The 26,917-nt window shown below is 37.1% G+C and overlaps 1 protein-coding gene across 1 annotated transcript in view; it reads right to left on the bottom strand.

The window, feature by feature from the left end:
- LOC126976736 (agrin-like) overlaps positions 1–26,917 on the bottom strand; it is a 100,143-nt gene that overhangs the window by 55,067 nt on the left and 18,159 nt on the right. The window contains exons 3-7 of the mRNA XM_050825288.1: positions 24,517–24,552; positions 13,668–13,886; positions 12,113–12,325; positions 7,778–8,002; positions 1,701–1,916 (exon numbers count right to left, since the gene is read on the bottom strand). Of these exons, the coding sequence (XP_050681245.1) occupies positions 1,701–1,916; positions 7,778–8,002; positions 12,113–12,325; positions 13,668–13,886; positions 24,517–24,552 (909 nt within the window). The remainder of the gene's footprint in view (positions 1–1,700; positions 1,917–7,777; positions 8,003–12,112; positions 12,326–13,667; positions 13,887–24,516; positions 24,553–26,917) is intronic.

Raw genomic sequence — 26,917 nt, forward strand, 5'->3', positions numbered from 1 at the left:
ATATGTGCTACCTATTGATAGGTTTTAAGTCAGTGCCAAGCCCTAAACAAAATAAAACTTAATATTATAAACAGCTTACTAACATATTCTCATCTACTGACATAACAGAGCGTGCTCGTCTTTTGGCCGTGACACAAAATGAGTCGGGCTTTTGGTTACAAGCCTTGCCTTCTGCGCCGATTGGAACGCTGCTTGACAATATGACATTGTCAATATGCGTATCACTCCGGCTAGGTATAAAACTGAATGAACCACATCAATGTAGATGTGGCGTTCAGGTAGATGCTCTTGGACGCCACGGGTTATCCTGCCTAAAATCGGCAGGCCGTATCAGTCGTCACGCCAGCATTAATGAAGTCATCCGCAGGGCATTTGCCGCTCTTAATATACCAGCTGTTTTAGAGCCAAATCGTATTACCCGCCGCGATGGCAAGCGTCCTGATGGAATGACGCTGGTGGCTTGGGTACGGGGAAGGGCGCTGGTGTGGGACGCTACTTGCGTCGACACTCTGGCTCCTTCTCATGTCCATGTTACGTCAGTTGGTGCTGGGGCTGCTGCTTCGACTGCCGAAGACAGCAAGCGTCGCAAATATGTTGGTCTCAGTGAGTCATACATCTTTGTGCCGTTTGGTGTCGAGACACTTGGCCCGTGGGGCCCAGAGGCGCGGAGAATGTTCAAAATACTATCTTCGCGCCTCAATAAGGCTACTGGAAACCCAAGCGCTGGCAGCTATTTCGGTCAACGGATCAGCCTTGCTATCCAACGGGGTAATGCTGCCAGTATTCTTGGTACGCTTCCACGTAATGATAGTTTTAATTTTATGTAGTCGTAGTATTGTAAATATAGTTATAAGATTTGTTTTGATTAAATTAATTATTGTAATATCATCAGCATAGCTTACTAACTGTATTTATTTAGGTTGTCTGGCCTTGCGTGTCTGTCCGCTTGGGTTGTTTTTTTCTAGACGAAACATCCCGCTCAAAGTCACGCGTGGCGAGTGTAGGTACCTTTATTACATTTGGCTTGGCACCGACTTCAGAGCTATCAATATGTAGCACATACAAATAATAGTATTTTATTAATATTAAGGGTAAAGTTTTGCATAAGAGGTGTATTAAATTAAATTTTTAGTTATTTGATACTTTTCAGTTTTTGAAGTCGGTTTTATTAAAAGTAGATAATTTTTTATTTTTTACGTTTTAATGTCAGTTAATAATAATATATAATCAACAGGAATGAAAACTCCAAAAAAAATCCGTACACAGAAAACAATTATATCATCCATTTAGACGAAAATTTTCACATAAATGTTCATAAAATGCTACTGGGCCAAACTATGTAAAAATTTTATGGGACCAAATGGCATCTATTTCGCATCAAACAAAAGAATAATTACGTACATCAGATCATAAATGTCAGAGTAATCGGTGTACATACATAAAACAAATACCGATCGAATTTATAACCTCCTCCTTTTGGAAGTCGATTAAAAAACAACATGTTATAACCAAAATATTATGTTTATTACTTGTCGAAATACTCTCCTTTACATTTTAAACATTTTTTCATGCGATCGAACCATTTTTAAAACAAGAGGACCACAGGACCTTTTTCCTCAAACACGTAGATCTCGAGCAATGAGCTCAATATATTAGCAAATCCCCTGTGAAAGCTTAAGATATATAAAACGAAAACTTACCACATGCGCCAATATAGGCTACCCTGATGTCTCTATTTTCTAAACATGCGGTGCGATCTAGTAGGCAAGGGTTGTCGTATGTTCTGCCATCGCTGCCACACACTGGTCGGATCACTTCTTCACAGTCAGGACCACAACCGCATACAGCCACCCCGTGCACATCCAGCGTACAATATTCCCTCAACCCACACTTCACCGACTCACAGGGATGTTGAGCTAAAAAAGGAAAAACCTTTTTGCAGTGGAGCTCTCGTTATTAATTAAAACGAAAAAATGAGCTAAACTCATAACCGGCTTTGTGTAAAAGGGACATAGGCAATATTACGAGAAAGGAATTTTTAATCTAAATACTGCTATAGACCGAGTTATCAGAAATACAAAATATTTCATACCTAAAGTTATTAGATGTTTGTTTAAATATCATAATACCAACTTTTAGCTTAATATATTGAGCTTAAACATGATATTTTTTTATTAAGGATAGGCAGAAAAGCTAAACTTAAGCTGTGTTTTTAATAAAGGCAGTGTAAGTTACTTCAAGCTTAAAACTTTGTGTCTTTGTTACTACAGAATTAGATGATAGGGAAAGTAAATTTAAACTGTCGTGTAATTATATAGTAACAAAGGTAAGATAAAGACAATGTTTTAAACTTGGTATAGCTTTATTTCGCGCTTAAAATTAACACAGAAGGTGTTCAGAAATAACCATTTAATTATATAACCTAGGTCCCAAAGAATCGTTGAGAGAAAAATTTAAAGAAATATCTTGACTGTTGCCTCTCAATATATTTTTGATAATGTTGTATATACATAGGCACATAAGTGAATTTGCTAGAAACTGTCATAACCATAATGTTAATAGTTAGAACAAACATTATTAGGGCTATTAAATAATAAATTTTATTGTACGATTTTACATTGTTACCATATTTTTATAAAAAAAAATGAAGCCGGCTGAGTTTGTTGCGCCCGTTTTTCTCAAGTCTGAGGCATACCTATTGGAATGGGTGGTAGATTTTAACTTTCATTCAGTGATTTTATATCCAATTTTGAATAAAAATATTCGAATTTGAATTGCTATTTGTATTAATGTAAATGGAGCTCGAAATCTAATTAAATTGACATAAAAAATGTACGAATGTCATGTTGCAGGCGCCCATATGTACAAAATATACCCATAATAATAGAACAACAAAACCCTTTAAGCATATTGAGTTGAGAACTCTAGATAATTGAATAACTCATTGTTGTAGATTTCCATTTCGAAAGTATTCGCTTCGATTCATGCGACCAATTACTTTCAGTATAAGATGTCTCTAACAGGGTTCTAATAAAAAGCGAATATCTGAGGTTACGACGAGATTTGATTTCAGATAAGACGAGCCATCGAGGTGAATATTCGCAAAACCAAAACAATATGTTAGGAAATTTCATTTTTCTTAATTTCATGTTGAAGCTACCGTTACTTGTAGAATCAAAAAAAGAAATTAGTTACTTTTATATTATAATAGCTGATCGGACAGACATTGCTATGTTTATAATAAAAAAACTCTTGTGGGAGTTATTTTGTAAAATCTGTTCTTAACCGATCTCTACTCGGCGAAAGGAATATTCCTACCAAATTTTAAGGCGAAGAGTAAGCCGAAAACACGCAAACAAGGTGTTTTTAGACAAGTTTGGTGATGAAAATATACCATTTAGAGCTATGAACACTACTTTATCCTGTTACACATGCCCTTAAGTCTTACTTGTAGGTTGCTAATGCATGCTGTAAGTTGTAAACTTAACACTCCAGAGCTATTATGAATTTTTGTTTGCAGTTAAGTCGCCCTGTGCTGCCCCGGGGCGTAAAAAGAATAGGGTCACACAATCGGGCCAGACTCGTCCGGGTTACTTACCACACTCGCACAGAATACCGGCGTGAAGTAGCGGCCTAGTGCCGCTATGTTTCGCATAGGTTAGTATCGAGGACCGGAGGCCATTCTCCCCCGTCCTTCCCCCCCCCCCCCTCCAACAAAATATGAGAGCGGTATTAAAAAAAAAATTACCCCAGGAGGGTACCGGCTCTTGTAGAGCCGGAGAATCCCTCCCCCCGAGCATTCGCGCTCGGGCTGCCCCTCGTATTCTGGGGAGGGCACAGTACCGCGTATGTCACAGGACAAACAGGCAGCAACACCACGGCACCCCGCTCCACGCTTAATGTGGACTTTTGTAACATCCGGGGAATTCACTCCAACTTAAACGCCGTCCACCACCACCTTGAGACGGCGCAGCCGGCCTTGTGTTTCCTTACGGAGACGCAGATATCTCGACCTAGCGATACGTCATATTTAACGTACCCCGGGTACAAAATTGAGCATAATTTCATGCCTCATGCCGGGGTATGTGTGTACGTTAGGGAGGATATCTGCTGTCACCGTCTCGGCAATATTGAGGGTAGGGGCCTGTCTACTCTCTGGCTCCGCGTAGATTTAGAGGATCGCGTCCGCATCTATGCGTGTGTCTACAGGTCCCATAGTGGCAACGCAGAAACGGATCACCTCATGGGCTGCGTTCAAGCGGCATTTGATGACGTGCTTGCTCAGATCCCCTCCGCTGAAATCGTAGTCTTGGGTGATTTCAACGGGCACAATGCCGAATGGCTTGGATCACGTACCACAGACTACGCAGGGCGATCTGTGCATAATTTTGCATTGGCGTATGGTCTGTCCCAATTGGTTGAGTCGCCGACGCGGCTCCCGGATGTGGATAGCCACATGCCGTCCTTATTAGATCTTCTGCTGACTACACATCCCGATGGTTACCAGGTCTCTGTCGACGCCCCGCTCGGAACGTCCGACCATTGCCTGGTCAGGAGTGTAGTGCCTATCCGACGCCAACGTCGCAGACCACCAGCGACCAATCCGCGTTTGGCACTACAAGTCAGCAGATTGGGATAGGATGCGTTCCTTTTTTGCATCCTACCCTTGGGGCAGGGTTTGTTTCCCTTCAGATGATCCTAGTGCCTGCGCCGTTGCAGTAGCCGATGTGTTACTGCAGGGCATGGATATTTTTATACCAAGCTCTGTAGTACCGATCGGTGGCAGATCACAGCCCTGGTTCGATGCGTCAGTTAAAGCAGCATCTGACTACAAAAAACAGGCGTATCGAACTTGGGTTGCGGCGCTGGGCTCAAAGGATCCGAACTGCAAAGTTCTTAAGAGGGAATATAACCGTGCCTCCAGATTTTTTAAGCGGCAAATCGCCCGTGCGAAATCGAAGCACGTCGTCAAAATTGGCGAGCAGCTTTCCAGTTACCCGACCGGAACACGCAAGTTCTGGTCGTTGTCGAAAGCTGCTCTTGGTAACATCAACCAGCGGTCCATGCCGCCGTTGCACATGAGGAATGACACCCTGGCCCATACGGCAAAAGAGAAAGCCGATCTCCTGTGCACTCTTTTTGCCTCAAACTCGACTCTTGAAGACAACGGAAAAACACCGCCGACCATCCCGTGGTGTCAGAGCTCCATGCCTGAAGTACAGTTCCGACAGAAAACTGTTAGGCGAGCTCTGTTTTCGTTGGACGTCAGGAAGTCGAGCGGGCCGGATGGCATTTCTCCATTCGTGCTTAGAACATGAGCCCCTGAGTTGACGCCGGTGCTAACGCGTTTATTCCGGCACTCTTATTCAAAAGGCGTAGTCCCTGATTCATGGAAGTCAGCCCTTGTCCATCCGATCCCAAAAAAAGGAGACAGTTCGGATCCGGAAAACTACAGGCCTATTGCTATTACCTCCCTACTCTCCAAAATCATGGAGAGCATAATTAACCGCCAGCTCTTGGTATACCTTGAGGGTTACCAGTTGATCAACGACCGGCAGTACGGCTTTCGCCATTGTCGGTCGACTGGCGATCTTCTGGTATAACTAACACATAGATGGGCGGCGGCTATTGAAAGCAAGGGGGAAGGCCTTTGATCGTGTATGGCACAAGGCGCTCCTCGCAAAACTTCCATCATTTGGGCTTCCCGAGAGCTTATGCAAGTGGACCTCCAGCTTCCTCACTGGGCGCAGCATACAGGTCGTAATCGACGGTTATTGCTCGAATCCCAAGCCCGTGAACGCTGGAGTGCCCCAAGGCTGTGTGCTATCTCCCACGCTGTTTCATCTGCATATCAATGATATGTTGGACACCGCCAACATGCATTGCTATGCAGACGACAGCACTGGTGATGCCGTATACACGGCCCATGCAGGTCTCTCTCGGGAAAACGTCGACCAGTGCCGTGAGAAACTTGTGTCTTCTATCGAGTCCTCTCTCGAGAAGGTCGCGGAATGGGGTAAGTTGAACCATGTCCAATTTTGAAGACTTGAATGAAGACTCAAGTTTGCGCGTTTACCACTAAAAAAACCCCATTTGCCGTATCACCGCTCTTCGAGAACACTTCCCTTAAAGCCTCGCCTAGTATCGGAATACTGCCATTGCCAGTTCCGTGGCCATCTGGAGGGCAAAGCCAAACTGGCTTCAAGAAACTGGGCGTCATAAATAGAGCACGGCAATACTTCAAGCCGGCCCACATTCTAGCGCTCTACAAAGCGCAGGTCCGGCCTCACATGGAGTATTGCTGTCATCTCTGGTCTGGCGCACCCCAGTATCAGCTCGATCCATTTGACCACGTGCAACGCAGAGCAGCTCGAATTGTCGGGGACCCAGTACTCTGTGAACGGCTGGATCACTTGGCGTTGCGTAGAGACGTCGCTTCATTGTGTGTCTTCTACCGCATTTATCACGGGGAGTGTTCCGAAGAGCTGTTCAACCTGATTCCTGCCGCCGAATTACACCTTCGCACGACACGCCACAAGTTACGATATCATCCCCACCATCTGGATGTGTGGCGGTCCTCCACAGTGCGGTTTTCAAGGAGCTTTCTTCCTCGTACCACGAAGCTGTGAAATGAGCTTCCTTGTGCGGTGTTTCCGGGACGATACGACATGGGTACCTTCAAGAAAAGCGCGTACACCTTCCTTAAAGGCCGGCAACGCTCTCGTGATTCCTCTGGTGTTGCAGGAGAGTGTGGGCGGCGGTGATCACTTAACACCAGGTGACCCGTACGCTCGTTTGTACTCCTATTCCAAAAAAAAAAAAATAACAAGTTTTACCTCGGCATGATGCATTTGTTTGGTATACTGCTCTCATAAAAGTTGTTCTTATAGCTTTTACTTTTTTGTGTTGGTACATTTATAAAGATTAGTAATCAATAATGAGGATTGTAAGCAATTAAACTGTTTGCGCCTGTTAAAATGTTAAATTTTCGACGCAAGAATTTTGAAAATATTGGTGTTGTTACATAGGAGCCGTGAACTCTTATCGCCCAGGGTCGCCGGCATTTAGTGTTGCCTTAAGTCTCTGCGCCTTATGTTTCCAGATGTATCGTGATTAGTTAATACATAGGTAAAGGTAGATATAGATAGATAATAAATTCTTAGGCGTCTGTCAAAACCAATAGACTGTACGCCTCTACGCAGCCGTGGTCGCTAACTATGGGCCTGATGAGAAAGCTCATGGTCACTCAGAGGTGCGAGTGCGGTGCTTGGAGTTTCCCTGCGAGATCGAATCAGAAATGAGGAGATCCGTAGGAGAACCAAAGTCACTGAATTAGCCCAAATTATTGCTAAACTGAAGTGGCAGTGGGCAGGGCACGTAGCTTGACAGACAGATGGCCATTGGGGCAGTAAAGTCCTTGAATGGCGACCACGTACCGTAAGATGTAGTGTTCGTAGGGCCCCCACAAGATGGATCTACGATCTGGTAAAGATCGCCGGAATATGTTGGATGAGGGCAGCGCAGGACCGAGGAAATCTTTGGGGGACTCCTTTGTCCAGCAGTGGATGTCTTCCGGCTGATGATGACGATGATGATGTCAAAACAAAATTTGGATATTGGTTAATTTTGCAAAATTTATATTATAATATATAGTCAAACAAACAAACGCTGCTTTTAATAAGTGTCAGTGGCGCAAGAAGTAGAATCGTTGACTCTCACCATGGAGCCCCCGGTTCGATTCTCGTCCGCCACGTACAAATGTGGTATATTATGTTACCTGAAGAACACTCTCCCCTATATGCAATGGAAAGCTGTTGCCTCGTCCGGCACGACTCTAATCGTAAAGCGCATTCACTTATGTAGTCCTTATAGTCAGATCCACAGACAGCTGATCCAGATCGCACCATCAGCTCACATGGAGGTCCACAGCGGCACACAGGAGCTCGTACTTCATTAAGCTGGCATATTCCACCATCAGGGCATTCGTGCTCCGAGCAGGGATCTGAGGGATATATATGATTTGAAACGATTTTACATAAACAATGTGTTATGTTTTTAAAGTGATAACCCTCACTTCAGGGATTAATGACACTAATTTGTTTAGATTTGCAAGAGCGACATCTCTAGTCAATTTCCGAATATGCTAATATTGGGGTTGAGCAGGTTAGCAACTGTAAAGTAGATCCTGTAGATGAAGTCACAACCTGAGAGTTGAACATACAAGATTTTATAAACGATTCGTCCCTCGAACGGTTGGCTCAATTGGTTAAAGCGCTCGCAGGGAACGCGGGTTTCAGTCCCGCATTGTTCATAAATTTTGTTTTCAATTTTATTCTATTTTATATAGAGAATATTTTTTTTCACTTACACGAAACATTTTTTATAATAATTATAAAACTAATCATAGCTATATTCCAAAAAGTATGGTCTGGTGATTTAGAATTCGGATAAAATGTTGTCACAAGTCCAAGACGAATAATGTAATTTGAGTACAAAAGCGGGCTAGTAAAGTAAATATCAAATCTCACAAAGGATGTCGGAATGTGCGGGCACCAGAATTCCTACAAATTTAGTACGAATCGGATGTTTCGAGACAGTTTTGTGAAATGGGTTTGCTAGAATATCCTTCCTTGATATTTAACATAAACTTACAATTATTAAGGTCGCAGCTAAGGGTCCTGGAATATTCACGTTTGAAACTCTGTCTACATAAAACATGTATGAGTATATATTAATATGATTATGTGACTGAATATAGCAGATAGTAATAAATCATAATAAATATCAGTTGTGTTAAATTTGTAACAGCTGGCATTTTGTGAGGAGCTGGTGTCTGAAGTAGATGGACCCTGTATTACAGATCACCAGGACCTCACCCCTAGATATAAGGATCTCAATTATTATCTAAAATATTATCAATCTGTACTAGTAGCTAGAGAAACATTAAAAATAACAATTGATTACTTGAAACTTGTAAATTACTAGCAATTTGCACGGACGAGTAAAAAAGGTCTCCATGTCACAGTGTAGCACCAAAACAAGCCGGTAAACGTGTAAATACATAGCCCCACGCACACACTTACACTAATACAAGCCGATCGGCCGCCATTATGAGATTTGCCATCGTCTGTGACAGAAAAGTTTGCGTCGCAATAAAATATTTTAAGATTGCCGTCGTGCAATGTGAAAAAGTGTAAAAACAATACTATGTGAAAGTATTTGTGGATACATGATTATTTAAGGGAGAAAAAATTGTGTAACTGGTATCCCCCGTAACTGCACACACACTAGCATAAAGGTGCTTCACTTGCTAATGTCACGGCGCGGAGTCCTTCTTTTTTACTAGTCCGTGGAAATATAATGTAATGTGTGTGTGTGTTTGAATGGTATGTGAGTGTATTATACTCTCAGTGTAGAAGGTTTTCAGTGGAGGTATAGTCCAATTTCTGTAACCACTTTTCAAGATGAGCTTGATGTTGCATTTGTATTATACTCGTATATAGTAATCTTGTATTTTAGAAATTCTTTAAATATTAAGACAAAATATTGACTTAATTTTTTTTTATCATATGTTTATTACAATTTAGTTAGTTCTATTATATTTCAACTGGTTTTGGCTTTTGACATTGTGTGACTAATAACTTTTTATTGTTAATATTTTTGTGTGACTAGTACCTATAATATACATGACTAATCTTTTAAATTGTACCTATTAATTTGACATAATGTAATTATTTTTATGGATAACTACACTAGCGCATTAGGTCAGTGTAAAATCGAATGTATAAAATAAATAAATATTAGAGACGCGATGAAAGTGTGAACAACTGTCCTTGAGCATGTGCCGACATGGTACAGAAACTTATTAAAAATATTTATTTTTAATTCAATGTACCACTATAATGAAGCCATTGATTGTACTCGTACAATATGTATTAGTACGCTGCTATCTACATTAACTGTTTCATGATACAGACTCGTAATAGTGAAAATGATATCAAATTAAGTACGTATTCAGACTATTCTAAAACTTCTAAGCCCATGAAAATAACAACCTCTCCAAATTAAGCGAGGATAATTCAATAGAATTAGGGATGAATAGAAATAGAACTGGTTTGAATAATTAATTAATGTATTAGAGCTGGCCAAATATAGCAAATAACTTATGCATCTACGGTGAAGCCTTGTTGCATTTACTAAAATAGGTACTCAATTAACAATAATTGGTGTTAACAAGTTTGCAGCTCTTTTTGTAGCAAAATCTTAGTTGAAACCGCAAATTTGAAGAAGCTGCATAAACTTAGCTAATTTAATATAGCATAAAAATAGGCTCTTCTCCACAAGATGCCAGATAGGTGGTACAAGTCGAAGGCTCCTTTACACAGGATGCCGGCTAGATTATGGGTACCACAACGCCGCCTATTTGAAGTGGAGTGAAGCCGTGAAGCAGTAATTTGATTGAAAGAAAGAAAGATGATAGAAAAATGTTTATTGACGTCATTATACATTCTGATAATAGTTCTTAAAGTTATACTAATCTAATTATGATCTAATGACGCCAATGGACCCCCAACTCAGCATAGTTGTGGTTTCGAAAGAATCCACAACGCTGGTCTTCCGTAGAAATCCAGAGAGCGCTACTAACGCACAGTCCTATCACACGAAGGTGTACAAACTATTAATTCTCTATGAGCAGAAAGCACAAATATAGGTAAACTCGGATCTAAAATTTAAACTAACAACAAATAAAAACAATTAAACTTGATTTAAACTTGTTTCGGTCTGAAAGGCGCCGTAGCTAGTGAAATTACTGGGAAAATGAGACATACTTTTATTATATTACTGGGAAAGGCGTATCAGTTACCATCAGCAGAACCTCATGCTCGTCTCGTCCCTTAGTGTCCTAAAAAAACCAGAGCCACGTGTTTTTGGTCGTGAAGCAGTATTATGCAAGAATTATTGTGTATCGGTGCCGCGCCGTAGCTAGTGAATTGACTGGGCTTAAATCTTAATAATATAATAATATTTTTTATTACATTACGAAAACAACCATTATACAGTTTCTTTCAGAAAATTGAGTTTTAATCAAGATTCCTATGCGCACTGTATTGTAGTTGGTAGGTGGTATAACTTTTCATAATTTGCATTTTAATGGCAACATTTTATTGCTCTAGTGCATCAAAAATAATTTACTTAACTACATATCACTCTGTTATAACTAGGCATTGTATTTTATACCTTAAAGGCATGAAAGGCATTTATTTTCTCAAAATTTGATTGATTTACAATTCTTTTTTGATGTCATTTGTAATATACTGCTACCATGGCTACGGAAGCAAATGGCGCTCTGAGAGAGAAGAAGCAGCTCGAGAAACTCTCCCAGCATTATTTTTTTTGCGCTCTTTTTAATGAAATATACAATATTGTACTGTCATTGCTATAGCTATAAAATAATCATAATCTAGTCTCAGGATTATCGGTAGGTGTCCGATTTACGACAGAGCCATTTTTTAATATAACATTTAAATTTATTTATAGATAATACCTGAACAGTGGCTGGGCCTTTATTATAAAATTGTGTACATGTACCCTTAAAGCTATTATTTATCTTATGATTAGATAATATATATATTAGTTACCATATATAGTTATACGTCTAAATAGCGCCTCTGAGAGCTGTTAGACAGCTCATGACAACAGGCCAGGTAAATATCTTTAGTGTGCATAATAAACTAGATCTTACACTCGCGATATGTATGTCATTTTGTTTCAGTGTGCATGTGGTGCTGAAAGTAGAGGCTAACAGTTGGCTGCTATTTTTTTTGACGTTATCACAGCTGTCAGAGTCTATCTAGCCCTATATATATCTAAGTTTGATACATATAGAGCAACATTAGTATTATAAGAACAGTCAGTATCAATCTTAAAAATTATCGAAAAACACCATAATATACTAACGTTATTATTACTATTATTGAATGAGTGCGTTTTTTGATTTAAAAATAACAGTTAATATAAACTAATATTCGATATAATTTATTGGAAATCAGAAATTCGAATAGAAATACATTATTGACATGAAATATGCGTAAAGAGGGACCAATTTCCTTACCGCATTTCCCGTGATATTTCACGGTTATATTGAGCTGGTTTTCGCATGCGTGCTTATCGAGATGACACGCCGAGGGGTATTCCTTTCCGTCTGTGCCGCACACTAGTTTCCTTCTCTGACACTGTCGGGGACACCGACATTCTGCCTGGCCGTATGTCACAATACACCGAGCACCCACTTGACAGCTAATCGCAGTGCAGGGATCTCCTGGTTCTAAAGAATTATAAAAATAATTTAATGTTAAAATTCATCCAAATTTTGTTACTCCTACTTTGATCACTAATGGGAGAGAACTACTAACGAGGGTGTAATAGGCCTTGATACATTCTAGTTTAGAAATCGCACATTCTTTCAAGTATTTGAAAGTACTTTATGCCTCATCTACGAAGAAATTAAAAATAAAGTATAATAGTCTTAGCAAATAAATTATAAATATTGATGTTAAAATGTATTTTAATTTTATTATTAACACTTTCGTGAGATATTACTTACTGACGTGAAAACTTCTTTAGCTGCATTGGGTACTTTTTGGTAGGGGAAAATCTTATGGGTTCCCGTCACTGACATACTCATGACTGGCACACACGATAAATTAATAATTAAAAAATATATATAACCATAAATATATATAGATAGACCCTTTTTCGATGGGTAAAATCTCGTGAGTTCTCGTCACGGAAATGCTTAAAGCAGTATATCTGTAGCTATACAGCTGACGTATTGTGCAACATTAGTACTGTGTATATCTTATAAGTGAAATTGAATGGATTTATTGAAAATTATTGAAATAGTGTTTTTGTTTGATTATTATATTTTTGAACATATGTTTTAAAAAATAAATTGAAATTAATAATTTGTTTTTAAAAATTGTGATATTTTAAATTTTAATACTACATTATAAGTTCTAAGTTTTCACTTCTATCGGCCTTTACAACTGCCAATTTTTAAATTTAATATGGCTTTATTCACGAGTCATTGGGGTTGGTACCGGTAAGTTTTGAACCGTTCGGACTTCTTTCAGGATAAGTGTAGTGAGCTCGCGGTAACGTCAGGTTTCGCACTGAAATTTCACGGTTTGAAACTAGTCGGTACCAATACCGATGAAACGTGAGTAAAGCCGTTTTAAATAATAATAACAATATTGGCACACTTTTACGCAACAAACTAGGCATAGCCTGTACTATGAGTACAAGACAACGATATATCTAATACATTATACTTACTTAAACATACATAAATACATATAAATATCCATGTCTCGGAAACAAACATTTATATTCATCATATAAATTATTGCACCTACCGAGATTCGAAGCCGGGACCTCTAGCTTAGTAGTCAGGCTCCCTAACCACTGGGCTATATGAGTCGTCACAATAATTAAATATGAAGTTAATAAATGTTGCAAAATTAGTTATAGACCGACAAATTCGACAAAGCGTCAACCCACTACCCGCTGACATCTTGTTACCCCTTCCCTACTACCGTAGGACGGTCGCGCACGAAGTTGTCGGACTATAGAATCGTCTCATAAAAAACTGATGAACGTTTTCATACCAGACTTACCGCATTCGCCTTCGTGCTTCACGCGAAGATTTAATCTTCTTTCGCAGGCCTCTTTCCTCAAGTAGCAGTGGTTACGGTACGTCCGACCAGATGTTGAACACACAGGTGTCGGGATGGGCGAACAGCTGGTAGGACAAGCGCAGTGGGCGCGCCCGTCTCCCAATGAAACACATTCTGCACCCCAGCGGCAAAATGTCTTTTCGCAGGCCTCTAAAGAATTTGAACAGAATAATAAGAACATTGAATAGTGATTGAACCCAAAATGTTTGTAATTATGTTATTAAATATTATGTTAAATTAAGAAAATAATTTACTTATATTGCCATATTTTTGTCAAGCAAAAAAGTTTGTCAATAATATTCTTTATACTAGCTAGTCCGTTCACTATTAATTTGGTAAGACAGTATCCATGAAGATTCTCTTATCTATGACTGCTTTAAATAAAAAAATGTAAAACATATAGTTTGATGAGGTATAAGAATAAATTTAACTGTTAACGAAAAAAAACTGCTAAAATAAATGTGTAAGCATTTTAAGTTACGTTTGAATAATTGGAAACATATAAATTCATTCAAACAAAAAATAAATTATAACTATATTTTTTTATTACACTAAACTAAGACTATTGTTAGGGGGAAGTGTACCGAGAATACTGGAGGCAATTCCGCGTTGGATAGCTAGGCTCATCCATTGACCGAAATAGCTGCCAGCGCTTGGGCTTCCAGTAGCCCTATTACATAATTATAGTTACATTTTAAATTAGGTTTAGGTAAAAATCAGACCTGAACTCTGCATTGAGAAAAATTGTATCGGCAAACGGACTATGACGTTATCCTTGTATTTAGAAATAAATCTAAAAAAGGTTGACATTATATGAATACTTAATAAGAAAACGCGATTAAAAGGACATCAACCGAAATACTAATATATCAATCCGAAACAATCATTAAAGTCTCCATACGAAAATAGCCAGAATTTACTGGACACCCTCCCAAAGGAAATTGTTATTAATTACAAGCTTAACTAATTTATTATCATATAAGTAAGGATTATAGAAAAGCTTAAAATTTTAATTGCAATAATTGTTTAGATTAAACACAGTTTTTAAAAAGAAATATGTAATATTTTTCTCTTGAATTCCTTATATTTTTTATTAAAGACATCCGATCCTAAAACTGAATCGGTGTGTATAAAATTAAACATTCTAGATAGCTTGTTTCCGATAAGATTTCCAATATTCAACCTGGCGCGAAGAAACCGTGACTCAAATTATAAGGACCGACTAAACTACATTGCGAATATCCGTTTTACAACCGCACTGTGTTCGATGGCTTTGGAAATTGTCGATCTTTATCGTCTACTTAATATTCCGAGCGAGGTTTTCAGGTGGAATACCACAGTTGGTGGAAAAAGCTCTTTCAAATATTGTGCTATTTCTTTTATAAATTTGTTACTGCAACATTATTTTATTCTATTTATTAGTTGCTCACGTACACAACAATTATCATAAGTATATTTTTACTAGTAATGCAATTACTCACTGTTTCTTAGCTGTCAGGTATAATATCAAAATAAATTGTATTACTATTAATACTTTTGTGGAATTTATATAAGTAATTTTTTCTTTTTTTTATGAAATATAGGGACGAGACGAGCAGGACCTTGAGCTGATGGTAATTGAGACGCTTTGCCCATTACAAAGCAGTGCCGCTCAGGATTCTTGAAAAACCCAAAAATTCTGAGCGGCACAATTGCGCTTGTCACCTTGAGACATAAGATGTTATGTCTCATTTGCCCAGTAATTTCACTAGCTACGGCACCCTTCAGACCGAAACACAGTAATGCTTACACATTACTGATTCCTGTAAGATATATGCACCGTTATGGAACCCATAAACTAGCCGGCATCCTGTGCAAAGGAGGCTCCCACTGGTGAAATAGTCAAATAAAATATATTAACAATAGTCGATATCCAGTAATATTTTAACGTAGGTATAACCTACAAACCGTTTGATATGGCCTAATGCTCACGTTTCACGGTTTCGCAATAGTATAGTTACTCTGATTGAGAAAAATGTTAAAACTGATGTCTTTTTCTGGAGCTATGATTAGGACAAGTGAGCCTCCGACTCTCCTAATGGTAAATAATCGACTCTGCCCACAAGAACGAGTTATACGAGCGCTTTTTGTTAGGTACCATGAGGTGCGTCGTTTCAAATGTTATCTATTTGAAATTGAGTTTCATCAGGTTTAATATTAGGACTTACTTAATAATAATTATAATCTTTATTTGCGAAAACTGCCACCAAATTTTTTACAAGTACAATAGATATGAACAATTAACATTATATAAAGAAAAGAATGAAATAAAAATACAAATGTTAAAAAACAATAACGAAAGAGATATTAATGCCTTAAAACTGGAAGGATTATTTAATAACTAGAATAACAAACGAGGCAGCAAAAACGAAAGTTCTCAGCAAACGTTAGGACGTATATTCCTAATACTGATATTATGAACTTCCTAAATTTTTTTCCGTTCAAGATATTGGCAGTAATGTGTGAAAAAATAATTATAATATTAGTTAAGCTCAGAGGGGGATGACAACTGGCTGTTTTTAATTTGTTTAAAAGCAATAATTTGTTCGGATTGTCTATGTTCAAATCTAAAACTATACATACACTTTATATGTATACTTATAATCATTAAATTATAAAACACCAATACACAGAGTATGCAAATTGTTATCACACATAAGTACTTAGAAAGCCGTCGAGGGCCGTAAAAGAAAAACAAATTTTGTATTCAATGTGAGATTACATGAAGCATCAAGATTCAGCCACGAACTCATTTCCTTGACTTTTATAAAAGCTTTAAAGGAATCCGCTTAAGAGAAAAAAATTTTTGTGAGAAACAAACAAATGTAGGAATGCGGATCGGTATGCCTTATATAAATGAAGACAGGAGGGGAGATAAAAATGATGTCGAATACTACGTAAACGGAATAAAATTAGAATATTCAGCGTTCAGGTAAACTGTTCTCGACTTCGCTTGGATTCTCAAACTTGATTACTGTTCCACGCTTGATTACGTCAGTCAAACGAACTGTCAATATTTGGAACCGTTATTTAACACAGTTATGTCTTCACTTTGAATACTAGTGTTGATTTTATATTACTGGCTTCAAAAGCCGAGCAGAAATATTACAAGTACTAATTCCTTACCGGACGACTGTTGGTTGCAACGTTCCGGATATTGAGGGATTTGTACAGCAATTGTTTGTACAAAAAGCAAATTAAGAGCGATACAAATAATTATATATGAATATCATTACGACAAAGGCCTAGCATCCATGGTCATGAAATAAATTAAAAAAAAAGATATTATTTTATTAAATCATAAAAAAAAGATCGCCATGAAATAGCAGTTTGATTAGATAGAAGCTTTACTAAGGAAATATAATATTTTTAACCGACTTCAAAAAAGGAGAAGGTTCTCAATTCGATCGTAATTTTATTATGTTTGTTAGCTTAGAACTTCTGGGTGAACGGATTTAGTTGATTCTTTTTTATTTGAAAGATTGCGTGCTTCCCGTGAGGTCCTTTTGCAATCTGTTGCTCCAGTTCTGACGATCGCATCCATGAAAAAACTATAAAAGTCATAAATTTGCCTTAAGTATGTGTAATTTTGATTTTTTATTGGAAAGGATGTAGTGTGGTGAGGTTCTGACTATGGGGTTGTCATGACAAATTAACGAAACTCCTCAATTCTTAGAAACTAATTAACGATACTCAGCCGAATCTTTTATATGCTATTTCATTTTATATATATTTGAGTCACCTACCATAACGTCACTGTCGTTATCAAATATGATGATCAATGGTACTCCTTAACGACATACAGTAAGACATTGCATTGCGCTTACGTTCATTGTTGTTTTTCAAAATTAAGTAGGTCTTCGCATATTCAGATAAATTTTTTGTGTACTTCAGATTCACTAAAAACTATCTTTGGAGTTAGTGTCACACACGGTAAATTTGTAACTGCATACATAGTTTTAGGTGAGATGTGCTTTTGTCGCACGCGCGACGTGACAAGGCGAGAAGCGAGGGTGGGAACACCGACTCCAAAAATAACAATAATTGTAACTAGAGTTGCATTAATTAATTTAATTAATTAGATTGTATCAAAATACGCAATTATATTTTTACATTTTAGTGCATAATAAATATTCTATTGTTTTGGAATAGTTTCTTTGAAGTAGGTTGTTTTTTTTTTGTTTTTTATTATTGATATAGTTGCAGGTTGCGTAGAGTTTCTGCAGTAAAATAATTTGAAATTCACCATATTTACAGGTTATATTACGTCCACCGTTTGAAACAATACCAAATCACTACTTACTCGCTGGTACTATATAATCTTCAAATTTATCATCAAAATTAAACTAAAAACAAAATTTTATGAACGATGCGGGACTCGAACCCGCGACTGAGAGTTGAACAAAGCATACAAGATTTTATAAACGATCCGTCAGTCGAACGGTTGCCTCAGTTGGAAAGTACGCTCGCACGGAACGCGGTCGCGAGTTCGAGTCCCGCATCGTTCATAAGATTTTGTTTTTATTTTTATTTGTGTAATTAATCCCAGAAGTGAGGGTTAAAAACATTAAACGTTAATAACATAACAAAATGAATATAAATTATAAATGGACATCTATATTATAAAAGGTACTATTATAATATAATATTATTGTGAATCATAACCCCAGAGCACTTAGTAAGTAATGCAGCAGAAAGCTCTTTCAGTGAGTTTGAACAAAGCAATTTCGTCGGCACTCGGAGTAGGTATTTACCGTGTCACCTGCAGTACACGTGGGCTCTATGTGAGGGATCAACTTGAAAGCCGGTCTTAATTAATGTCCTCTGAATGTGTTGACTTTTTCATTGCCAAAATATAATTAGCAAGAAAATTATTGCTGGTAAATCTTATATATAAAATTCTCCTTACTCCTCCGAAACGGCTTTACTGATTTTTATATTATGCATTTTCAGTAGGTCTGAGAATTGGCTACTATTTATTTTTACTACCTCTAAGTGATAAGGGTGAACCTTAACATTTTTTTTATTTTATTGACAAAATTTTTTATTTAATTTTATTATGGTTCAGCATTAAAAATACATACAACTTAAAATTTTCACCCGTCTACGATCAACACCTATTTTTGTATCGCAATTTTTATATTATTCTGTTCCATCCACAGATCAGCAATAGAGTTGCAAGAAGGCAACCGAATATAATTATTATTGTAGTACGATATATTTTATGTACGATATATTTGGTAGGTCTGAGAATCGGTCGTCATCTATTTTTTATGCCGCAAAAATTTTATATGTTACATTTTTTTTATTACTTTATTTGGCAATACAACGTTTGCTGGGTCAGCTAGTATATTTATAATATTTTGGTGGTTTTATTGTTCAAACTTACAAAATGTGTAAGATTAGTTAGTTAAATTTTGTATAATACAAATTTACGTTCTTTTTGTGCGATCCAATGACTTTTCTACAAATCTCATACTAAATGTATGGGAGTGCCATAAATCAAGTTTTTGATACTTCTCTTTTGATTTTTAAAAAGTTGTTGAAGTCTTTTTACTGATTAGGTAACGTACTTTCGACATCAGTTTAAAGTTTTTTAATATATGTAAGAGATACGGAATAATCTCCTGGTCACTTTTAACGATAACAGTATAAATTTATATAGAAATGAAATGAAATGAATGAAATGAAATAAAATGAAATGAAATGAAATGAAATGAAATGAAATGAAATGAAATGAAATGAAATGAAATGAAATGAAATGAAGTGAAGTGAAGTGAAGTGAAGTGAAGTGAAGTGAAGTGAAGTGAAGTGAAGTGAAGTGAAGTGAAGTGAAGTGAAGTGAAGTGAAGTGAAGTGAAGTGAAGTGAAGTGAAGTGAAGTGAAGTGAAGTGAAGTGAAGTGAAGTGAAGTGAAGTGAAGTGAAGTGAAGTGAAGTGAAGTGAAGTGAAGTGAAGTGAAGTGAAGTGAAGTGAAGTGAAGTGAAGTGAAGTGAAGTGAAGTGAAGTGAAGTGAAGTGAAGTGAAGTGAAGTGAAGTGAAGTGAAGTGAAGTGAAGTGAAGTGAAGTGAAGTGAAGTGAAGTGAAGTGAAGTGAAGTGAAGTGAAGTGAAGTGAAGTGAAGTGAAGTGAAGTGAAGTGAAGTGAAGTGAAGTGAAGTGAAGTGAAGTGAAGTGAAGTGAAGTGAAGTGAAGTGAAGTGAAGTGAAGTGAAGTGAAGTGAAGTGAAGTGAAGTGAAGTGAAGTGAAGTGAAGTGAAGTGAAGTGAAGTGAAGTGAAGTGAAGTGAAGTGAAGTGAAGTGAAGTGAAGTGAAGTGAAGTGAAGTGAAGTGAAGTGAAGTGAAGTGAAGTGAAGTGAAGTGAAGTGAAGTGAAGTGAAGTGAAGTGAAGTGAAGTGAAGTGAAGTGAAGTGAAGTGAAGTGAAGTGAAGTGAAGTGAAGTGAAGTGAAGTGAAGTGAAGTGAAGTGAAGTGAAGTGAAGTGAAGTGAAGTGAAGTGAAGTGAAGTGAAGTGAAGTGAAGTGAAGTGAAGTGAAGTGAAGTGAAGTGAAGTGAAGTGAAGTGAAGTGAAGTGAAGTGAAGTGAAGTGAAGTGAAGTGAAGTGAAGTGAAGTGAAGTGAAGTGAAGTGAAGTGAAGTGAAGTGAAGTGAAGTGAAGTGAAGTGAAGTGAAGTGAAGTGAAGTGAAGTGAAGTGAAGTGAAGTGAAGTGAAGTGAAGTGAAGTGAAGTGAAGTGAAGTGAAGTGAAGTGAAGTGAAGTGAAGTGAAGTGAAGTGAAGTGAAGTGAAGTGAAGTGAAGTGAAGTGAAGTGAAGTGAAGTGAAGTGAAGTGAAGTGAAGTGAAGTGAAGTGAAGTGAAGTGAAGTGAAGTGAAGTGAAGTGAAGTGAAGTGAAGTGAAGTGAAGTGAAGTGAAGTGAAGTGAAGTGAAGTGAAGTGAAGTGAAGTGAAGTGAAGTGAAGTGAAGTGAAGTGAAGTGAAGTGAAGTGAAGTGAAGTGAAGTGAAGTGAAGTGAAGTGAAGTGAAGTGAAGTGAAGTGAAGTGAAGTGAAGTGAAGTGAAGTGAAGTGAAGTGAAGTGAAGTGAAGTGAAGTGAAGTGAAGTGAAGTGAAGTGAAGTGAAGTGAAGTGAAGTGAAGTGAAGTGAAGTGAAGTGAAGTGAAGTGAAGTGAAGTGAAGTGAAGTGAAGTGAAGTGAAGTGAAGTGAAGTGAAGTGAAATGAAATGAAATGAAATGAAATGAAATGAAATGAAATGAAATGAAATGAAATGAAATGAAATGAAATGAAATGAAATGAAATGAAATGAAATGAAATGAAATGAAATGAAATGTTTGGAATAGGGTATGTCCAGATCTTAAATATTACAATTTGTCCTCTATCCAGCTTAAATTAAAAGCATGCAATAACTTAACACTTATTTAAATATTCATATTTTAAAAAGTATAGATTTTTTTAACTCCAATACTTTTCTAGTTCATGTTAATTCTTCTGGCTAGTTTGTCTGTGTGAATTGTGTTCTTGATTTTATTGACTTGTATTCCAAGTTATATAGAGTTCTGTACGTATTCAATGGGTGTGTTGTTTTCACATGAGGTTTATTTAAATATTCATTAATACTATAAACACAGAGTATGTAACAAAACATTTTGTTTGAAACGTGATAAATTACAATGATAATTATTAATATTTCCATAGTATTAATAATAGTTAAAAACAACTAAAAACACGTTTTTATAGAAAAGCAAACTTAAATGTAGAGAATAATTTTCAACTACATTGAACTACAAAAATACATAATATTTTAAATTTTTAGTTTTAAGAAGATGATAATAGTAGTAACGAATAATCAATGTTTTAGCACACGCCACAGCCCCTTACCAGGTGCATTGGTACAGTCATGACTTGACATGTCATTCAGTCATGTCATGACAATGATTTAGATCAACTGTCCGTTCCAACAAATGCTTATATTATATTCACTCTTTAGATTGATGCTGTCAATCTATTTTTGTCTATCATCTGTACAAGATCAGACCAAATCTTCATTTCAGCCGCAAGACATCCACTGCAGCAAAAAATCCTCCCGCAAAGTCGCCATAACGATCGGTCCTGCGCTGCCCTCATCCAAGGTATTCTGGTGATCAAGACCAGATCGTCGGTCCATCTTGTGGGAGGCCTACAAATACTACGGCAACCGGTACGTGGTCGCCATTCTAGGACTTTACCGCCCCAAGGGGCATCTGTCCTTCCAGCTATGTCTCAGAAAATATTTCCGCTTCAAAATTTTATATCTGTACACCAGAAATTAGTTTTCGGACTCTTACTCATATTAATGTTTCATTGTTAATCACAAATCATCTTTTACACATCTATATACACATCCGCACTCCCCACAAACTCTGTATTTCCCAAACAATTCGCTTAAAAAGCGCCTCCACAGTAAAACACTCAGTATGTGCTACTGTTAGTCTATTATACCTAGGGCTGCTACATTGTGACCATGAGTATGATTACTCTAGCAAAAAATTTTGTAACCATGTTGCGATTATAATTAAAAAATGAATGATCTGACTATGATCACAAATGAAGTTGAGCAAATAGCCGTCTCAAATTGCTATACTTGTTCCCCAGAAGCAAGTGATAAGTATTTTAATTGTTCTCTCCATGATATTAAAATACTACACACTAATATTCGTAGCCTTATGAGCAATTTTGATAAACTAGTGGTATTTTTGAGTAGATTAACATACATGCCGGACATTATTATTTTGACTGAGTGCTGGCTGAGTAAATGCCCAAATACTCCCTTACTAACTGGCTACTCCTCGCACATTTCGTCGTATAAAACACAAAATGAGGGCGTGGTTGTCTATCTAAGAGATTTCTCTGATGCCACTGTCGAAATCCCTTTATTAAATGAGGCAAATGCTCTTCTTCTTAAATTCTCAAATAAAGCTGCCTTCATCGCAATTTATCGACCTCCTTCATATAGAGATTTGACTAATTTTCTTCGCAGCCTGGACAGTTTACTCAGTAGCTTAACTCAATTTAAAACCGTAGCCATCATTGGTGACATTAATCTAAACATTACTCCTGGAAACACCAACCCAAATGCTGATGAATACCTCAATCTTACAGCTTCGCATGCTATGTTACCAGCGTACACTCTACCTACTAGACTCTCAAACTGCATTGACCATGTGATACTCCGGACTCAAAGCTCTGCTACTACTCTTATAATTGATTCTCCCATCACTGACCTTTCTCCTATTATAACCTTTTGCAACGTCAATGTAATAACCAAAACCCGCAACTCCACCAAAGTAAGAATTGATTTGCCTCAGATTGTGGAACAAATTGACAGCACAGATTTTTCCTCAATCTTTCAGTGTCATAACCCGAATGAGGCTGCCGAATCTCATGTTTCCATCATGTCCTCAGTCATCAAATCGCACTCACTTATTTCTCAAATTCCCAGTAGCAAGGGCATTATTAAGCCATGGATTACTCCTGGCCTTTGACCCTAAATGCTGTACCACACGCCGCTCAAATAGGGTATGTAATATTGATTCACGTAAAACCATAGCTGCAAGTCGCCATTACAAACACATAAGCTCTAAAATTTATAACAAAATCAACAAAAGCTTAAACATCTACCCACTGACCAAGAGGAAATGTAAAGCGAAACTTGACTCCTGGTTAAGAACATTAGATTATGAAGATACAGAGAAACTTGTGGATTTGTAAAATATTCATCACTCCCTCACACACCTAAGAAAACCACACACAGCACAAATGTAACAAACTTCACTTACTACGTATCTCTAACACTCACCCACACACTTCACCCAAAACTAAATACATAATATAATAATAATGATGTATATATTTCAAATCCCATGTCCTGTACTATTTTTTAATGTCTTTTATTAATAACCGTACTCTGTTCACTATTTAGATCTTTGTGCATGGAACATCATTCCTTATTGTATTCGGAGAAGGGCGTTGTTAGCTGCGCTGCAGTTTATACTTTTGCAGCTATCATTGTTTTTACTTGTTTGTATTATCTTTGTTAAATTGTTCCAAATAAAAGTTTTATTATTATTATTTATTAGCTATGTGCCCTGCTCACTGCCACTTTAGTTTTGCAACCATCTGACCAAATAAATGTAAGTAAGTAACAATGTAAGTATTTTTTTTTAAATCGATAGCTGACAATAATTGTTCATTAATAATTATTAACATGGTAACCGTCCTGATGGAATGACGCTAGTGGCTTGGGCACGGGGAAGGGCGCTGGTGTGGGACGCGACTTGCGTCGACACTCTGGCTCCTTCTCATGTTCAAGTTACGTCAGTTGTTGCTGGGGCTGCTGCTTCGACTGCCGAAGACAGCAAGCGTCTCAAATATGTTGGTCTCAGTGAGTCATACAACTTTGTACCGTTTGGTGTTGAGACACTTGGCCCGCGGGGCCCAGAAGTGCGGAGAGTGTTCAAAATACTATCTTCGCGCCTCAATAAGGCTAATGGAAACCCAAGCGCTGGCACGCGAATGCTGCCAGTATTCTTGGTACACTTCTACGTAATTATCATTACTATCGTTTTAATTTTATGTAGTCATAGTATTATTCATTTATATTTCTTTTTCAAAGCATTACAGAGAAAGGAGTTTGTTAGTCACACAATTCTAAGTGATCACCACTGCCCATAATTCTTCTTATAAATTCATATTATAAATATCAGTAAAGTTTACCTTCAGGAGCCGGCGGTCGAGGCTGATAATGTAAATCTGGAACAAGAGATAACAAGTAATAAATATCGTTGTTAATTCTGATGACTATTTCGATTTAAACATAAGATTATTCTTGGTACAATCACGTAAAATACCCAAGATCAGTTTGTTACTGATTCTTCAGGTGCTTCTCTCGCAAGTATCGGTGTATGACCAGAGATAGACAAAAACCGTTTTCTAATAAATAGTTTAGTTTCGTTTTAATTGTTAATACATAGTTATAAAATATTTACCATATCAATATTAAAATTATTAATTCATCTCGTCATAATATCATTCAGGGAAAAATTTACAAATTCGGCTACATCGGGAACTCATAAAAATATCGGTTGAGGAGGAGTTACATCTTAGCAAAAAAACGTTAGATAACTGCATGAAGTAATTGAATTCATATCCATTGTTCACGATTTTAAATATATTCCTATTAATAATAATATATCACTACAATATCTCTAAAATATGAATAGATTATCTTTCAATTTTTCTAATCATCTTAAGGTATAAAAATAATATCAAAGGAAATATTCACCCACAAAGGTATTTCATCCGCATGGATTAATTTCGCCTTAGGTAGACCGAACGTAACATTTCGGAATGCGACACAAAGAGGTCGCGCCTAATGGCTTCGCAGTACAGCTAAATATAAAATACAAAGAGCAAACGGTCACAAGTCGGGGTGTATTGGAGCATTTTGCAATATTGTTTTATTGCAAATTGGTTGGCCGTATACCGCGCCTGTCCTCTACATATACGAAGCTATTAACTGTTCATTCGATGCGTGCTCTTTTTTATATACAGGATGTCCCAAAGTTCAACGGTAAGTCGAAACAAGATGATTGGCTTGACCCTAGTCCTAAAGTCTCTGAACTCACATTAAGTCATTGATTTCAGTCGCTCGTAGCTCTTCGCGCGTGGACGACGTATCTAAGTTTTAATTTATATTCCCGTATAATAGTAATAGCCCAATAAGTTTCAGGAATAAATATTGACAGCAGGGGTTGGGATAATAAAGGACTAAATTTTAATTCTTGATATGAACTTCTTGTTGCAGTACATCTTAGTGTTACAACCAATCTTTCTTTTGCACCAATACTGTCTCGTAGGATAAAAATGAAGCAAGAGCTTTTGAATAAAAAGTGTCAGAAGATTAATCTCGAATCCATTCGTAGATAATTTCTGAAGTCCGCTGGATCTAAAACACCCATATGTCCATGTTTGCGAACTTTCCGCGCAGTAATAAATATTCCTATAATCATGTTCTTCTTTTTCTTTTTTTTTTTCTTTTAATTGAGCCAATGGCCAGGGCTAGGCAAAGTCCAATTTTTTGTCGTCTGGAGTCATTCGCGTATAAACTAAATTTAGGTTCGGTTGTGATCAAAAGCTTCTAATTTGTATGTTGCTTCTGAATTTAGAAGACTATGTAATAAGAGTCGGGACTGCCTAAGTAAAATTTAAAATTTAGTTTAGTATAATTATAACCGTCATCTGTCAATCTATCAATGACTGCACGATTCATACAATTTCGTTTTTCTTAAGGAGTTTTGCTAGGCTGCAGTCAGTCACCTTCCGAATCCTGAGCCACTCATACATTTCAAATGTAATTATTTCTAGTTCTTAATAAATTTCATATTTAAAAAACCGATTTTCACATTCCGGATAGCAGAATGTTACAATCGAATGAGTAATGATTATATCTGATAGAAACGCAACAGGAAAGTGAAGAGGAATCGATTCAGATAACGAATCAACTAGATGCGAATGTATAGCGCCAACAAATTGAAATTGATATCATCGATAGCCATTGGGCAGCCGGATATTACGGGTGTCAAGTGGAATCACGCGCCACCAGGTAAAGTCTAAATATTCTTTCATATCTATCATATTCGATTACGGATGTGCCTCTGATGTTTACTGTTCTGTGACGAGAACAATTTCAAACAGATTTTTTTCATGTAATGTAACATACGGAAACTTTAGTTACGAGGAAAAGTTTGTCTGGTTTTTTTGTTTTGTAAAATTTATGTTTTGGTTTTAAGGGATATTTAATTCTCAAAGTGATGTGTACAAATAGATGTGATCATATTACGTTATACTTTAGGTATTTTTGTTATGCTTAGTGACCCTGTATTAGACGTTCCAATCCCGGTAGGTGTAAACATTTTTATGTTAAACATGGATGTTTATATGTATGTTAAAGTATTGTTTTAAATGTATTATCGTTGTATTTCAGCCATTAAGTATAGCATACCTAGTTTTGGGACTAGATAATTTGTGTAAATGTTATGGAACAGTTCAAAATCACTTTAATTTTATTAATGAGCAAATATATTACGAATTTTGCAAATGTTTAATTATCATATTA

Source organism: Leptidea sinapis, chromosome 42 (genome assembly GCF_905404315.1).
Source record: "Leptidea sinapis chromosome 42, ilLepSina1.1, whole genome shotgun sequence".
Lineage (NCBI taxonomy): Eukaryota > Metazoa > Arthropoda > Insecta > Lepidoptera > Pieridae > Leptidea > Leptidea sinapis.